This window comes from Anabrus simplex, chromosome 5, assembly GCF_040414725.1.
Source record: "Anabrus simplex isolate iqAnaSimp1 chromosome 5, ASM4041472v1, whole genome shotgun sequence".
NCBI lineage: Eukaryota > Metazoa > Arthropoda > Insecta > Orthoptera > Tettigoniidae > Anabrus > Anabrus simplex.
In genome coordinates, this window is record NC_090269.1 from 372065522 (window position 1) to 372084392 (window position 18871).

General features: G+C 39.8%; 1 protein-coding gene across 6 annotated transcripts in view; it reads left to right on the forward strand.

Moving 5' to 3' along the window:
* RIC-3 (RIC3 acetylcholine receptor chaperone) overlaps positions 1-18871 on the forward strand; it is a 292250-nt gene that overhangs the window by 83868 nt on the left and 189511 nt on the right. For 4 of the 6 annotated variants that reach the window (XM_068227672.1, XM_068227674.1, XM_068227677.1 and 1 more), the window contains 2 exons: positions 17143-17335; positions 18510-18530. In XM_068227672.1, coding sequence (XP_068083773.1) covers positions 17143-17335; positions 18510-18530 — 214 coding nt within the window. The remainder of the gene's footprint in view (positions 1-17142; positions 17336-18509; positions 18531-18871) is intronic. The other 2 variants (XM_068227673.1, XM_068227675.1) reach the window with 1 other exon arrangement.

Here is an 18871-nt window from a genome sequence, read left to right on the forward strand (position 1 = left end):
CTGCCACTGACAGTCGTTGCACGAGAGCGGAATCGTATACTTATGTTGTAAATCTCCATGTGCCTCACACAAATTGCATTATGGAATAAAAATAAACCTTGCTTCTCTTGCCTTGGTATTCGTCGGTAATTTGTAGGTTTTACATGGTCATTAAAGGAATAAATAGGTATGGTACGTAATCAAAGTACAGCTATGTGAAAGGAAGTGATTTAGTTTGATGCTTCACTATTTCAGAATGAAGTACTTGTCAGTGCAGAAGGATACTTTTCCTAAGCTCTTGAGTTGAATTTCAGTATAGTACCAATTTAATAGAACCACTAGCATAAAAACTTTTTTTTTTTTTTTGCTAGTTGTTTTACGTTGCACCGACAGATAGGTCTTACGGCGAAGATGGGACAGGAAAGGGCTAGGAGTGGGAAGGAAGCGGCCGTGGCCTTAATTAAGGTACAGCCCCAGCATTTGCCTGGTGCGAAAATGGGAAACCACGGAAAACCATTTTCAGGACTGGCGACAGTGGGGTTTGAACCTACTATCTCCCAAATACTGGATACTGGCCGCACTTAAGCGACTGCAGCTATCGAGCTCTGTCCATAAAAACGTAGAGTTAAAAGTAGTTGTTGTATGGGTCTTAACGGACGGTTTCTATTAGTAGGATATTCCAGACTATTTTCAATTTGCTCTAAAAGTTTCAGTACTACCCTCTTGGAAAGTCTGTACCTAGTACAAAATTGAAGTCATCCATTGAGAAGAAATGATCATTACGGTCAGGAAATGCACATTCAGGTCCCAGATTTTCCATTAATTTTATATACAGTAATTCAGCATCAAAGTTGTCTCCCACATTCATGATCTTCTAAATAACTTTCTGTGAAATGCTTTAAAACTTCCTGTAAAATGCCATAATGCTCAATACACTTTAAAAGAGATCTAATTTCCAACTACTACTGAACACTGCAGTGTTTACAACACAGACACCATTTTAAACGAATCGTCATGTTTGAAAGTAGAAAATCGGCACGTCAAAATTGACGGTGCGTTTTTTAACGATCGTCAAAGTGAACAGGCATTGAAGAAATGAAAAAAAAAAGGACAATAAAAGAATCGTCAAAGTTAAACAGTCGTCAAATTCTTAAATGAAGCTTGGTGAAACCGGCCATTACTCCAAATAGCAAAATTGTCTCTGTCGACGCTATTCTACCGCCAAATTTTATTCTGAATTTTATACCACTAATTGACTGATATTGGGTTGTACATTATGCCGGCATTGTCCTAGCCATCTCCCACTATTTATTGATTCAAATTTTTATAGCAGCTTACTTTTTTATGCACAGAATCTGAGACCTTTGCCTTGGCTCAATTGGCTGTTGTTCAAGTTTCCAAATATGCAGCTCACAAGATGCATTCCCGGGTTATAAGATTTACAATCGTGACGGACCAATAACTTAGTTTTTTGCTAGCTGTCGCGAGGCTGTCTGGTGTGGGCCATGGGCCTCCCTTTTATTTCCAGCTTGCCGGTATTTCGGGTTGGAGGCTCTGTCACGCTTAATTAAGGTAATCGACTCCGTTAATAACTGAAGTTCTGGACATTTATAGGGTGCATGTTATGGACCTCGAGTCCCTCTTTCTCTTGAGCTAAGTGCAATCGCAGATCGATCGGCAGTTTTCAGTAATCAAGCTCCCGCCTTTAATTAGAGCACCTGCGTTCCTTTGTCGGTGGAGTTAACTTTGTGCAAAATTCTCAGCTTCTAGACACTTGTGCCTGCACATGTGTTAACCATTCGTTATAGCTTGACATCTGGTGACCTCACTTCACCGTGTGAATAAAGTATTCCATATTCCATATTTTCAATCTTGAATAGCTCTACTCATTGATGTGTTCCCTACATATTATTCCTATGTCTGGATAAAAATACAGTGAAACCTTGATGCATCATTTTTCAAAGGGAGGGGGGGAATGATGATGGATGCGGGAAAACAATAAATACGGGTGACATATAAAATATGGGTACTGAATTTGGGCATTTTTTGTCATATAAATATATAATAATAATGATGATGGCAGATAGCCTCCAAAGCCAGGTGCAGATCTTTCGAGTTGTCGCGTGATAGACGATGTACGCGCTTGTGAAAATGCGGCTCTACCTGAATCCTAATGTGTAAGTCAGCGCACGCACACAGCCCCTGAACTGTACGAATTAACCAACAAAAATTAAGATCTCTGAACCGATCGTGACCCCTCGGACTGAAGGCCAACAAGTGCTAACCATTTAGCCATAGAGCCGGACATGCTCATACTATATGTAACAGTTATCAAAATATTGCGATCATGATATATGCGATTAAAATAAAAAGCATGACTTTTACGCCGTTTCATTTTTCCTTACGTCTCGTAGCGATTGGAAAACCTTCAAGGTCACTTCTCTTATTGCAAATTAATGATATACGTGGATATTACGGTGAGAACCTGTATTTGGGTAAAGATTCCGTAGACCCTTCACGAATGATAGGTTAGAGATCCCACATGTTGTGGCTTGGACTATGTCATAGAGGTTAGAAATTCAATATGGCGAGCCTTGGATGATACCACATTGGACTAAGCGATGCTACCAACTTAGGAATTACTTTCAAGACCAGGCTAGTGAAAAGATTATTGGTCTGACTAGATTAGGTCCGGCTTGTAACGAGACAGCTGGGCAGGGGGCAACAAAATGGTCAACTGGCTTCTAGTATCACACGTACATCGCAAGGTACGACGCGATTAATAACGCTGTGACTAATTTAAAACCTACCCGGCGCACGTCGTAACTATTTTAAACTGCGCAATTTCCTCATTTTCAATCAACCTGGCAGCTCTAGTCAGCCAATAGCAACACAGAAAATGGTGGCAAATTTGAGTTTTACAGTGCCTCATTTTAATTCTTGTAAATAAGAATACTTCTGGTGGCCTGTTAGTGGGTCGAGGAGAAAGGTTGGCGTCAGGAGGCTCGTTGTGTGGTTGCGCATGAATAACCTGCGCTCAGCACTCCAGCCTACGAGATCCTTGCTCAAGACTAGCAACTCGTAATCGCTCAAACATTCTCGCATAACAGGTTGCTGCTATTATATGCTAGAGTATTCAGCTGTCTCCTTAAATTAAAAAAATATTGCGTATATATTTCTTACGTATGATCGATCCAAGCGGGAAAATTGTGGCTGAGGACAAATATCTTTTTGACGATCGATGCAATAAAACGATAGCTTGAGGAACGATAGATGCGGGGAAATTTAACATTGGTTTATATGGAACATTTTTGGGACTGAATTAATTGAATGATAGATACAGGAAAACTACAGTATGGGGAACGATGTATTGAGGTTCTGCTGTATCACATAATTTTGGACGCCAGAATTCGATGTTGCCACTTGTGAAACATGCAGGAAAAACAGGAAGTTTCTTCTGTCAGTATTATCATTATTATTTATTTATTCGTGTCAGAGGTACCAATATATACACAAAAGTGATACTGAATATATGTACTGAATATGGAAAATGTAAATGAACAAATTATCGTATATTGTTATGAATGAACCACTTGACAAATTTGCACATAAAGTATAACAAATGGAAGAACATGCATAAAAATCAAAAAGGAGAAAGCAAGTATTATATGAAAATATCTACATTATACAGGGTAAAGCGAAATTCGCGCACTCGGGCATCGCAGCGGGACTCCTCACATGCCAACAATAAAAAAAAGTCTCTCAGAAAAGTTGGTCCTGCAAGTATATCAGGCAGAAAAAAAAACGTTTAAGTGTAGCAATTTGGAACACTGTAACCATATGTAGGGTAAGTACCTCTGTCAGCAAATATTATCCGTGCTGTACAGTTGGTGCAGTGGATAGAGTTTTGGGTTAGCATGCAGGAGGTCGAGGGTTCGATCCTGGTTTGAGGCGCATTTTTATTTGCTAATTTCCATAGGACATTACATACTGTAATACAGTAAGACACCCGTACCTTACGTCGCATGTATCCTACATTTACAACATTTTGTAACGCTGAACACAATGGTAAAACTTCAGTCTTACTTACGCAAGTTTGTATTATAGTAATCATGGCTGACGGTGGGCGAATGGACACTGCCATTGGTTGAAGGCTAGTCCAATGAAATGTCGTTCCCATAATTCAATACAAACAGAAGTTATGACCAACTTACGCGATGAAAAGACCTAAGAGTGAGGCAATGTCAAAGAAAAACCATATGAAACAAATGAGAGTAACAATATCTGGCTATGTTGAAGTATTGTAGTGACATTTCATAGGGCAAATCTTCAGGCGATGGCAGAGCCCATTCGTGCCAACGCCAGCCACGATTATATAAGAATGTGATGAAATAGTTGAGACGTTTCGATGCAGTAATTACGATTCTAAACACTAGAAACCATAGATTGCGCTAGTTATGCTTAAATATGAATATGAAATAGAGGCTTAAATCCACGCGACTTATGTTTGAATATTAATAAGAAACAGAGGCCTAATTATTAGTAGTACGTAGCGTTGCCAACCGCCGAAGTAAAAAAATACGCAAGGAAATATAACGTGAATATTAAACAATGTGTAATAGACAAGAAGAATGTTTGTAAATGGAACTAACCTTAATGTAGTGGAGGGTACAGTACACTGGCAGCCTTGAAGAATTCATGCATCCTCATATCCAAGGGAAAAGTTGTTTTGAACAAGAATTCGGTAAGGTATCCAATGAAATGCCTTCTCCTGCCGAACCCTGGTAACGAGTAGCTGTTTTGTAACATTTATAACCCATCCATCGCTCGATGCCATGTCAGTAGAATTAGATATGTTTTCTGTATCAACAATGGACAGATGCACTGCTGCCTAGATGTGGAGGTGCTATGTATGAAGAAAGACGTAGTAGGCTTTGCTACTATCAATTGTATCACTTCCTGACTAGTAACCGACATAGAATGCCGTGGTGTATTAATGTGAAGAGAAACGTGATTGTGGTCCAGGGCTAAGTACCGTAAAATGCGAAAAGAAATGTAATTGTGGTCCAGGGCTAAGTATCCTAATATCTGAAAATGAAGGTAATTGTGGTCCAGGGCTTATTACCGTAACATGTGAAAAGAAAGGTAATTGTGGTCCAGGGCTCAGTACCATAACCAATCCAGACCAATGGTCTTATCCATGCCCTCCAGACCCCCTTTGCATGCTGTTCGCGACTTCAGAATTCAGACTCCCTTTGCTAACAGATGGACTAGTTCCTAAGTACAGTGGTTGGCAGCATCGGCGAGTCGTCTGCGAGAAATAAACATAGGACAGTCATACCGCGCGTAGATATTGCCGATGCAAGCGGTAACCTTGGTACTACCATGGTACTAATGTTGCGTGAGATGGACTGAAGTTTAATACAACAAATACTTTGCTAGGCCTACTGGTAACGTAAGGCCCTAACAAAATGTACTGGACCTGAACGAGGCGAGAATAATAGTTGGTACTAATCTATGAGACCACTGGAGGAGGGCACAAAGGAAACAGGTTTCGCATCTGGTATATGAAGGTGGTGCGAATGAATTCACGCCCACGACGTGGAAGGGGCGTCTTTCAAAGCTGACCAGTGAAAACGATTGTTCGTCCATTTCTAGGATCGTAGTATGTAAGTGCAAATGGTGTCTATAGGACCCGCTGCAATCACTGTTGACGATTAAGATGCCAGATACCATACCACTTGGACTACATTTACGAAATAAAAAAAAATACACGATTCAACCCAGGATCGACCCCTCGACCTCCTGCATGCTAACCCAAAACTCTATCCACTGCACCAACTGTACAGAACGAATAGCATGTGCTGACAGAGGTAGTTACCCTACATGTGGTTACAGTGTTGCCAAATTGCCACTCTTCAACGTCCTTTTTCTGCCTGATATACTCGCAGGACCAGCTTTTGTGAGAGAGATTTTTTTATTGCTGGCATGTGAGGAGTCGTGCTGCGATGCCGGAGTGCGCGAATTTCGCTTCACCCTGTATATACATTATTTACACAAGTTGTGACCAGTATTTGGCTACATTGATGGCATTCTTTCCAGCCAGTGCTAATTCCAACCCTGTACATGAATCTGGACATACATGACAGTGCAAGAGATGCCTAGAAGTCTGTTCCTCTCACCATTCGCACAATGAGTCCCCATCATGCACGATGCCCCATTTCATAAGATTGTCCTTAGATCTTGCAACGCCAGTCCGCAGTGTGTTTAATGACTTCCATATACACCATCCCTCTTCGTGACCAGGTGGCAACTTTTCTTCAATTTCAACACGTTCTGGATGATCTGGGTACCTTTGTTTCCATAGCTTAACCCTGGCCTTTTTTGGGTCAGAATCAAGTGGAGCAGAAGACATAGAAAACTCTTCCTGGACTTCTGTCGAGCTAGTGGTTGCTGATGTTCATGAAGGGGATGGGCTGAGATGCTGCAAACCTTTTGTCTCTCGATATTAGCGGACACCTCACGCCTGACATCAGGTGGAGCTATACCTGCAAGTGAAATCTGTGTGGGTGTTGGTTTTAAACAGCCTGTGATTAGCCTGCAGATTTCATTCAAGGCAATAAAGACTTTTTTTGCATGTGCTGATTTGTACCGCACGGGACTAGTATATTCAGTAGCAGAGTGCTAGGGCAGTTGTCCGTACTGTCTGGGGATGGGCACCCCATCCAGATCCAGTTACCTTACGCAATAGGCAGTTTTGTGATGAAACTTTTTCTTGAGTTTGTTGCAGTGTGTGGTGAAGGTCAGCAAACGATCTAGGGTAACACCAAGGTAAACTGGAGTATTGCTGTGTTCCAGCTCCATTCCTTTCCAATTCTCATGCAGCTTCCGCAGGGCTTCTTTGTTCTTTAAATGAAAGGCGCACACGTTAGTTTTCGATGGGTTTGGCTTGAGGTGATTTTCCTCATAATAATCTGAGAGCATCTTCAAAGCAGCTGTGAGGTTTTGTTTCACTTGCTCGAAGTTTTTACTCTGAGTTGCCAGGGCCAGGTCATCTGCGTACAGGAAGCTCCTTATGTGAGGTGGAAGAAGTTGGTCGTTGGTATATGTGTTAAATAGCATTGGTGTTGGGACACTGCCTTGTGGGAGACCGATCTTCTGATCTACTCCGCTGTCCTTGGAATTCAGCAAAGAAACGTTGGTTCTGCAACAGCGTGGCAATAATCGTTGTGAGCTTGAAATCCATAGTAAGATGGTAAAACTTCCTGAGAACTATCTGGTGTTGTACAGTATCATATGCTGAAGAGAGATCAACAAAAGCCACTCCAGTAATATCACCACGCTGAAATCCGTCTTCTATGTGCTGTGTCAGATTAAGGATCTGTGTACAGCAGTTCCTTCCTGGTCTAAATCCAGCCTGCTCTGGGATTAGAAGAGGTTCGACCACTGGTGTTATACGGTTCAGAAGCATTCTTTCAAAAATTTTATATAGATGGCACAGGAGTGATATTGTTCTGAAATTCTTTGGATCCGTAGGCTACTTACCAGGTTTCAGGATTGCAACCACCTTAAGTCTTCCTCCAGATTTTAGGAATTTGACATCGTTCCAAACAATTATTAAAAAGCTTTAGGATCTATTGTTTGGTAGCATTCCCAAAGTGTTGTATCTGCTCTATACGCATGTCATCTAGACCGGCTGCCTTGCCAGTTTTGCTCATTTTTATGGCGTTTTTCAGCTCATTCATAGTGAAGGGATAGGACAGACTGGATATTTCTTGTTCGATATTTCTTTGAAGTTTTGGTGGTCTTTTTTGCTTATCTGTTGCCATTTATTAGGAGTCGATGAACTATCTGGATTATGTTGCTATGTAGAGGACTTTTCGTGGGGTTATTGTTCAGACGTCAAAGTAGCTTCCAAGCTTCTCTGCTGTTTCTTGCCATATCTAGTTCTTCCATCCACTTAACCCAATGTTCTCTCTTTATTTCACGCATGGACTGGATTAGTTGTTGACTAGTCTGAATAGTGTCCTCACTGAAAGTATTTTCTTCATAGAGCAGTACGTATTCATTTAATTTATCTACTGTACTGGCATCTAGACGCTGTATGTGCTGAGACCTACAGCCTCTTGGGATTGACGTGCGAGAGCATACTTGCACGACATCGATGAACACATCATAAATCTGGAACAGGTTCGATGTCTGCTACCATTTCATCTAAGCGCTTTGTGTACTTCAACCAATCAGCTTTCTTAAAGTTGTACCACCTTCTGAATGGCACAGATTGTGGATAAACTGCTGAGAAAACTTGGCACATAAATGGGTCTGTGTTGTGTGTTGGGTATAGGTTCGCAGGCGGACTTCACACACTGCTGTGCTATAGCATTTCTGACAAAAATAAGATCTGGGTTGTATCCATGTCTCCACCGACGACTGTTGAAAGAAGCGGGTAGTTCACTGTCACGTATTAAGGACATTTGACTAGATTCTGACCATGTAATCACAGCTTCACCATCTTCATTGTCTTCTCTATATCCCCATAGGCAGCTATGGGTACTGAAATCGCCCACGATGACACGAACCTTCTTCTCTTGCCCTACAGCTGAATCAGTAAAGTGGAATGGAACATTTGGTGGTTTATAGACAGATGTTATGATGCAGTTCGATAGCTCCACTGTTAAGATTTCTATATCATCGTTGTCTGTAGATGAGGTAGATATTACGTTCAGTTCTGGCCTTGTGAATGTAGCACTACCATAGTTTTCATGTGGTCTCTCGGCAACCAAACGCATTCCTAATACTCTTAGTCGTCTTTGGTCGCTACTTCTGTGTGTTTCTTGAACACAGAGAACGTTACACTTGTGTATTTGGCAGAGTTGTTGTAACAGGGTTTTCTTGTTTGATGTTATGTCTTCTATGTTAACTGATACAACTGTCAGCTTTGGTCCCAAAAAAGACCATTTGTGGGGTTTATTAACCATTGAAATTGATCTTGGTACTTCTGGAGTGAGAGAATCAGCCATCTAGGAAAAGTCCTAGTCCGTTGCCCATGAGACACCCGGATGTATAACAATATCACATGCAAATACACCCTACTAGGAGGTTTCTCTCTTGTCCCCCTTCTGTTAGTGTAGATCTATGTATCCTCCATCTCTGGGTGTATTAGACTGTTTGTTGCATCGCATTTTATTCCTCACGCTGTCTTGACGAGTGAGAGCGCCTTTTCCACAGGGACTGGTTTCACCTCCACCTTTGCATTGTCTGCCGGGCTCTCTTTCGCAGGTCCAAATGGTCCTTTTGCTCAACATGCTACAAATAACGCGACTTCTGAAATGATTTTAATGGGATGATAAAATGCAGATACTGATAATGAGCTGACCAGAAAACTGTATGGTTTCAAATAGGGCATGTGGAAGGTTCTGGAGACATACAAAAATGTTCATGAAAATTGGCAGAGATTGACGTATATGTGATGTGACAATGCGGTGAGTGAAGAGGCAGAAGCATACTGCATGCAATAGTATGACAGGCAGCGGTGCAAGGTGACGGTAGTATAGCGGCGATGCAGAAGTCGATGACAATGGTAAATAAAGTAGCATGTAGGCTTTTGGGGGAATGTTACAAGTAATTCCTTCGAAGATTCCTGTTTTTGGTATGAATTGAGCTATGATCACTCAGTAGTATAATCAGCTACCTCTGTGGATCAGTGTTAGGCCTGGTTGTATAAAGACATCTGACTGGAGATCAATTAAGAACTTAGTTCTGAAAATGAACTGAGATTACGACTTCATCGCGTTGTATAAAACTGAACTCGGTTTTCACATGTGTAGTTCAAATGTAATCGGAGTTCAAAAAATTGGACGTGGCAACACCGCAAAACAAATGAAATATGAAATAGCTCGGCCCGTTGGATAATACTTAAATAGTGTGATTGACCTGGCCGTGACTGTCAACAAATGAAATGCGAAATTTGCCGTGACTGTCAAAGAAGGAGAAGAAGATAATATTGTAATCTTGCGAAGTAAACACGGAAGGAAATTCACACAGAAAGAAAAGGGCGATCTGGTGGATATTGTACTATCAAGGTACAAACATATAATAGAAAATAAAAGAACCTATATGGTGACATCAAAGTTGAAAGAGAAAGCCGTTGAATTGTCAACGTTAAAGAGCTCTCCAACAACCATTTGAAAACTTTCTGTAGCATAAAACCTAAGAGTTGTTAGGAACATACACATGGGTGACAGGGGGTAATTTATTTGACTAGGTTTTTGTAGTGTGTCCCTTAACTTTAGTTCCAGTCGTTCCACAAAATTTTTCGATAAACGAAATCTTATTTTGAACATTTCACACAATTCAATAATCGGATTCAGTCTGTGCCGAAAGACGCGAGGAGCTCGTTGTAAAAATTCTTCTTCATCAGACGAAAAGTCGGAATAATCTGAGATCCCTGCTAAAGAAAATATATATGCTTTGTTTTGTAAACTTGAAACATAATAGAAAGCTAAGTAACAACATGTTGGTATAGCAGTAGGCTATTGTTTATATTATATTCACATAACCTCACTTCTGAAATAATAGAGCGATCTTTAGCAATATTATTTAACTACTAGCATTCAATATATTTATAACACACCTCGATATTATTAAGGTACGGTATTCTTACGCAGATACGATACAAGGAAACACTTCTCAAGTCTTCAGGTCTACTTCAATGTTTAATATGAATGATAATGATATAAGTTCAAGGAGATTAACCGACGAATATTCGGCAGTCAAATCTGAACTTAGATCAAGACGAGATGATCTTAGATTAGCGTTTATACAATGGAAAATCGAAGTTCAACTTGACTGGCAGCCATTTTTCCTTTTTAAACTCAGATCAAAAGTTTTATACAACCGGGCCTTAGTGTGTCTGTCTACAGATCCCTAGATAGCGGGTTCAAATCTGGCAGAGGTAGTCAGAAAAAAATCCATTAGACTCCATATTGTACAATGTCGGCCTGTAAAAGGTCAGTGGTGGCATATTTGGCTTTTACCAGACAAAACACCCAGAAGAGATTCAGTTTACTCTGCCATCCTAGTAGTTCTACAGTAAAACTGAACATCGAAATTGACTAGCAGACTCCAGATGGAGTTAAATTAAAAAATGTCTGCGCACGGTAGCTGAGGCCATACGATTACCGTATTCACTCGTGTATTAGACCCCCACGCGTATTAGACCCCCCTTGGATTTTCGAGACGAAGAAATTGAAAAAAAAAAAATCTTGCATACAAGACCCCCCCCCCCAATGTAATTCATCGGAGAAGAACGATTCTGCTTCGAAGGGGATACAAGCCTTATGCAGCTCTGATGACATCACACAAATTTGTGAATAGTTTTGTCCATACGACCCATGCAATGAAAACGAGTCAGAAGTCATGTGGTACATCTGTGTTTTGTAGTTAAGAAATGTCCGCCTCCGTAGCGTAGGCCTACTGCAGCTCTAATGACGTCGGACAAATATGTGAATAGTTTAGTGTCTGTACACTCATACTGCTGGACAGAGAATGAGTACCCCAAAAAGCTCAAATGAAATAGCAAGTGCTGTTTATCACACTTTGTGCAGCACATCTATGTGAATAGTTTCATGTCCGACCTGCACATTGCAAGCATGCGTCAGTCATATATATGCGTCTGTGTTTTGTAGTTAAGAATGTCTGCCAGCATAATGGTTAGCACAATTAGCTGTCGTTCTCGGGAGCCTGAGTTCAATTCCCGGTACCATACAGCCAGAGATTTACGAATGGCAGGAAGGTTGATTTGCGGTAAAAATGGTACAGGGAACTCTCTTCCACTGGGGGGCCTGTCATAAAGAGCGGCACCACCTCGGGATGAGGAAAAGAGTTTACTTTAGTTAAGAAATATTCACGGTTTGTTGCTAGGACTATTAATATAGGCAGTTGAGATCATTAACAAAGTGGTCATTTAAGATATCGTAACTCGGGCTAATATAGGGTTTTTTGGGAGAGAAGTAAGTTTAAAACATGATAAAAACAATTCAATCACAATTGTTTTACTCGCCAACATACCTAACAAATAATACTGATTTTTTATGTCCCCACTTTCAACGATTTTCGGAGACGCCAAACAAAACATGATAGGAGTGAAGCTTCCACGGTGTGAAGAATTATTTAATTTAATTTCCAGGTTGAACCGTGTTGTACGTGATGTGCGTGCAAGTACAACACGGTTCAACCCGGAAATTAAATTAAATAAAACATAATAGGATATGTGTTAATAAAAAATGTGAGACAACGAACATACGAAACTAAACATGATAATAAACACGTTACCATCACACCTGTAGATATCCATATGTGTGGCAAACTTTCCTATTATTTATTTTTGTTCTGTCCGTTGTGGAACTTCGGTACTATCCGGGCGATAGCATACCTAACCTAAACAATGGAGTCTCTCTTATCTCATTTACAGCTGTTTAGGTAAATCCTGATGTGATGAATGTTAGAGAACAAGCATGAAGTATACTTAACCTTTCCTGAGCGTAATACGGATATATCTGGAGCCGATCTGTTGTCCACGAGTGGAGAACGGATATATCCGTGTATAGCTCTTATTCAAAACTGGCGCTGATTTTCACTGTAGTAGTTAATGCTAGGCTCAGAAGATGAGAGCACCATGTAGACACAGGTTTGGTGGTTAACTTATCACTGCTAGAGACCTCTGTAACTTCACAAATATTTGCAGCCAGCTGTTGATTCAGATGCGCGCGTGTGATAATTCGTAGGCAGTATAGTGTGTTAGTTTTCTGTTATTTGTTTGATGCTTTTTATGTAATGTCACGAAAAGACTACGGACTGATGAGGAAATAGTATCTGCTTTGGATGTGAGTGATGATCATATTTCAGATACTAGTTTTACAGACAGTGATAGTGAAATAAGTGAAACTGATGAGTGTGAGAACAAGAACAGCACAAGTGACAGTGTGGCTTCTGATGGCGGCAGTGACTTAGAGTGGAGAGATGTGTCCGATAGGGATCCAGGGCCTAGTCATAGGGTTCCCTTGTTAGGTATAACCCTGGTCCAGTTCTTCCGTCTAGTTTTGTTAGTAATATAGAGCCTGTAGAGTATTTTGAGTTATTTTTCGACGATGACTTGATAAATATAATTTGGGTTGAAACCTGTCTCTACGGTGACATGTGGCGTGTATTGGTTCAGTTGGTACGGTTGGTACAGCTGAATATCTTATATTATAAGGAATGTGAAGCAGCACCAAGGTGAAGGAATAGTTGCAAATATAAAGAATTTTTTTCTTCTTCTTCTTCTTCTTCTTCTTCTTAATCTGTTTACACTCCAGGATTGGTTTTTCCCTCGGACTCAGCGAGGGATCCCATTTCTACCGCCCCAAAGGCAGTGTCCTGGAGCGTGAGACATCGGGTCGGGAGAATGACCAGTACCTCACCCAGGCGGCCTCACCTGCTATGCTGAACAGGGGCCTTGTGGGGGAATGGGAAGATTGGAAGGGATAGACAAGGAAGAGGGAAAGAAGCGGCCGTGGCCTTAAGTATAAAGAAATATGCATACTGTTATCCACCAAAAATCAATATTAAAACATCGCTTCAGACAGTCTCACTGACAGAAGAAAGGTACCAATAACTGGTGGAAATATGCAAGACCACGGAAGGACATGGAGTTTCGCAATACAGTTACTGATTCCCAAAACACGCAATATTAACAAGCAGAGTCAGCAAAGTGTTGCCAGACCAAACCAGAGTGTTGTCCGTGGTAGGTACAGAATAAAAAGGAAAAAAATAAGAAGAGAAAGGAAACATGAGGCTAAGCTTTCCAAAGAGAAAATCAATTTCAACAAGATTGTGTTTTATGAACTTTCCACTAACAATACATGCTAAGTTACCAAATAGGATCATAAAATGTCCACAATTTGAAATTGGCAAAAACTAGACAGAATCAGATGAGATCAAAGGGGGCGACTAGATTAGCATAAGTCCTAAAGAGCTTCATAAACTCCATGATACACACCAACGAGAATCTTCGGCAAGTTAATAAAAAAAAAAAAAGGACTAAGAAGTACAGAATAATTATACAAGTGAACAAAGGCCCCCAATAAAACATTGTCCAAAACCCACCAGGGGCAAAGAAAGTATAAATACAAATACCCTAGGAATAGCTGAAGCCGGGCTGAGTGGCTCAGACGGTTAAGGCGCTGGCCTTCTAACTCCAACTTGGCAGGTTCGATCCTGGCTCAGTCCGGTGGTATTTGAAGGTGCTCAAATACGACAGCCTTGTATCGGTAGATTTACTGGCGCGTAAAAGAACTCCTGTGGGACTAAGTTCCGGCACCTCGACGTCCCCGAAGACCGTAAGAGTAGTTAGTCGGACGTAAAGCAAATAACATTATTATTATTATTAGGAATAGCTGAATAAGTATTGGAAGAGTAAGAAAAAGAATAGATATGGGTTAGTGATAGACAAAAGAGGGAAGGGAGGGGAAGGAGTAATCTTTCAGGCTGCTTTAATCGTAGTAAAGCCAATATTGCAGGCGTACATTTCACCACCAAAACTAATTAGTTCTTAATATGAGCACTTCTGACGTTTGTCCATGATAAAGTTTCATCACCAAAATTATGATCACAACTTGATAAGAGTCTGCAGTTATCCAGCTTGAATTTATAGCCTGAAGGGCATGCAGTCGTAAATGGTCAAGTCTTTTGAATTTTGAATGGAAACACAAATATAAATAGGTAATATAATTTTGCTCACCCAGCAGTCTGTAGAGTTGTCGAAGTAGCATGGCAAAATAAATTTTAAAACAATGCAACGGACCAGCCGCTTGCGAAGCGTAGCACTCTCTCTCTCTCCACTCTAAAATATACTGATGAATGCCTGACCGGTGATCAGAGACAGGAGCAGGCTTATATACTCGTGGTAATGCAATTCTAGAATTTACGAGAACAGAGTGTGGTGAGGCAAGTCCAGAAGTTACGAGAATAGTGTGTACGTCATAGTGACGTGGCAGCAGGCTGATGGGAGCGGAGAGTAGCACAGTTGGTGTTGGGCCGGGCGAGCATGACGACGACGTAGGAGTAGCACCAGTCAAGCGGCGAAGTAGGCAGACGGTAAGAATATATGGAAAATCTTCGAAGTTATAGAGAGTGTGTAACACGGAAAAAAACAAACCCCCCCCCTCACACAGAAGCCAAGGTTAAATGAATGGAAACATCCTCTAAACTCAGACATAAAAGCATTCTTAGGAGTTGTGATAAACATAGGGCTTCACCCCCTCATGGATTTTACTGAGTATTTCTCTAAGGCATCGGTTAGTATTTCCCCGTGATGAATTTTTACTCTTGTATTGGAATCTACATTTTGCACACCCTCCCCAAAATCAAGATCTCTGAAAAATTCAGTATGTAGGGCCTGTCATTAATAAAATCAGAGAAAAGTGTATGCTTCATTACACACCCGGTGAAAAGATTTCTATTGACGTGAGTACGATATCCCTCAAGGGGGGAGTTTCATTTAAAGTTTACAACCCAATGAAGCCCACAAAATTTGGACTCAATGTTTGTTCTGTCTGACAGTAGTAATGAGTATGTGTACCATTTCAAACCTTACACTGGACCTTCTAAAAACCACTCAGATTATTACTGCTCTCGCTGCTTCTCTCACCAAAGATCCCAAGAGCCCTCCTTCTGGCTATCACATATATACTGACAGGTATTATATGTCTCCACAATTAGTGGACTAACTCCTATCCATGAATTTACTAACAACAGGTACAGTCATGCCATCCCGTAAGGACGTGCCACATCAGCTACAAAAGAAAACTCTGAGCAAGATGAAACAAGGGGATATAATTGCTTTTCGTAAAGAATCTAAACTTTCTCTGGCATGGAAAGATAAAAGGACAGTTTTCATGTTGAGCACTAGCCATAAAGGGTCAAAGACGGATGTTGCATCAGTCCCCTCCAAATGCCCAAACAAGCCCCCCAATAGACAAACCCAGTATGACTGTAGACTACACGAAACACATGGGTGATGTGAATCTTAATGTTCATAGGATATTTTCCCCTCCATTTCCAGTTAGGAATAAGTCCCTGTAGTTTGTTCGTTTTATTAAAATTCACCCTGTATAGCCTCTTACCACTTCATGTGTAGGACAATAAAGTGGTGTAGAAAAATGTGCTGCTGGCTCCTTGAGATAAGCATTGTCAACTCATACCTGCTCTATGTCGTGGTCCAGAAAAACTGTAACTCTGAACCAGTTAAACATAGAAAGTTCAAGCAACGATTTGTTGAGTCTCTGGTCCTCGAATGAGTGCCGGTAGCAGGAAAGTTAGCTGCGCAAGACAATTAAAATGAAAGCGTTGATCAGGTTTACTGTGTGGTAGGCCTACTGCTCAACTGACAGAAACAAATGACTGGCCATTGAGTTATTTTGAATCAATATTGTATAATATGATGCCCTTATCGCTTTTCTCTACGGGGTCAAGTATGAAGTGAGACGAATCTTCGTAGCGGGTTTTTACAACCGTTTGTCCTTCCTGACATCGACCTCATCAGAGGAGTTAATAAGATGAAATGAATTACGTGATATGAGTAACTAAAACAGATTATATTTACTTCATATGTAAGTCTAAAGTTGTGTTCACCATTTATTGACTTTTTACATTTAGAAATACTGCCTTCTAATGAAAATAGCCAGTATAACTCAAATACATTCATAAATTTGTTAAAGAACAGTGTAGAATGTTTACATGTACAATTTATAGCTCTTTGTAGCGTAGAAGTCATGTGTTCGCTGCACAAAATTTGAGGTTGTCGCATATTGGACCCCTCTTTACTTTTTTTGGCTGTAAAAGTGGGGATAAATGGGGTCTAATACATGAGTAAATACAGTATTATTAGAAATAGTAGTAGCAGCACATTCACCTACTTATTAACGAGTATGGCCTTATTTAGAAGTAAAGTCAATGCAAGTTAGAATTTTGTACGTCCCACATGTGAAAATGTACATCATATAACTTATCATTATAAAATATTCAAGGTGCAGACTTGCTTAATTTTTTTTATCCTAGCATAGAAACATTTTCTATACAATTTATGCCAAAAAAAGTAAAAATCCATTTTGTTTGTGTATTCAGGTTATGTTTAAGAAACCGAGTGACTCAACAAGCAGTTATGGTGAATTCACTCCTGATCCAGAATTCCGTAAGGTAGTGTTTGCTGAAGAATATGTTGATGACAGATCACAACTATACGAAGAAACTCTTTGTAGGAAGCCAAAACGTGAGTCATCCCCGCCATGGAAATCTGAAGAAAATAGTAAAAAGCTTGGTAAGTACTGTAAATAATTGTAATATTCAGTTTTTATTTTCTTTGTACAATTTGTGTTGAGATAAAATGGTATGCTTCTGTATTTATTCAGTAATAAGAACATATTTTAATCCTGATTTGTGTCTCAAAAACAAGAAGTTCTTATTAATTTTAGATTTAATAGGCAGAAGATAAAGTAGATGCAAAAGGAAGTGGTTCATAATTATTGTATGGGGTTGGATGAGTCGGCAGTGTGTGGCCCGATGTTGAAACCAAACACATTAATTTTCTGCATGGTTAATTATAATTTAGTTGTTGCAGTTGAAACTGCTAGTTTCATTGTAGCATGGAAACTAGCATCAGAATTATTTCTAGATTTGTGCTTGTATTAGACTGTCACTACCTTGAAGAACTAGATACTGCCTAATCTCTTTGTTATAAATACTGCCTTAAAACTATTTACTGAAGCAACATATTATGAGGACAAATAAAGAGTGCCTCACCACCAAAAATGCAGTAAGGCATAGGCATGCAATATTTTAAGAACGGTCTGTGAAAAAGGTTAATGTTATGTTCAGAAAGGAATTTATCATCCATCACCATGTGTTGAAGTTCAATCCATTCATGAACTTTTTGTGAGAATGGCATTTGCTTTATCTGCATAAACTTCAAATCTGAACTGTGAATCAACTCCCATATACAGTAAACAGAGAGTATGTTGTCTTAATATGTGACACTGAAAAACACAGGTGCATAAAGATGTCTGAGTAACATAATGGAAGGCTTTTTCCATGGGTAGGAAAAATTGTGTAAAAATCTGATGTCCTAAATAGTCGTTAGATTATGGATACACATCATATACTTTCAGCCTCCTTGGGCTCATCTCCATGTTTTCTGTTATCAGTTAACACATGACTAGTGATGACCATATTTGCTCCTTCATAATATGCCTGTAGAAGAGAAGAATACCATACAACACTGCTCTGGAATCAGCCTTTTCAACAGCAACAACTCTACAAAATGATTATGTACATATGTTAAAAAGAAACACGGGAATTATTTTCTTCTCTGTGGTTGTGCCTGTTCTATCATTGTTATATATGTATTATTTAGAAAACTCGTTTTTGGTTGTTGGTGAGGTAATCTGACATAGGTTAATAATACTGGTTTCCAAATCATTTATTTCTTGCTTCAGGCTGGAAGGAAACAAATACAAGTAAGTTCAGTTATATTTTGATTTGTGGTGTGCCTTTGTGTGAAATGTCTTTTATATCCTAACTTGCTTTGCATTTTACTCAGAATAAGTAAGCAGCTGATCCATTAGTTATAACTAGACTCTGCTATGCTTCAATACCATGGGTATAACAATATAAAAAAATTGTTTTAGTCAAATTGAGAAATTTTATGGAAGAAAAGCTTTCACCTCATTAATTTAGTAAAAGTCCATTATTATGAATAGGTAGATCAAATTTTTCATTCATATCAACATAATAACTGACTTTGTTAGTTGTACAGAATAGATAGGTATTTTATGAACATATATACATATCTTTATTT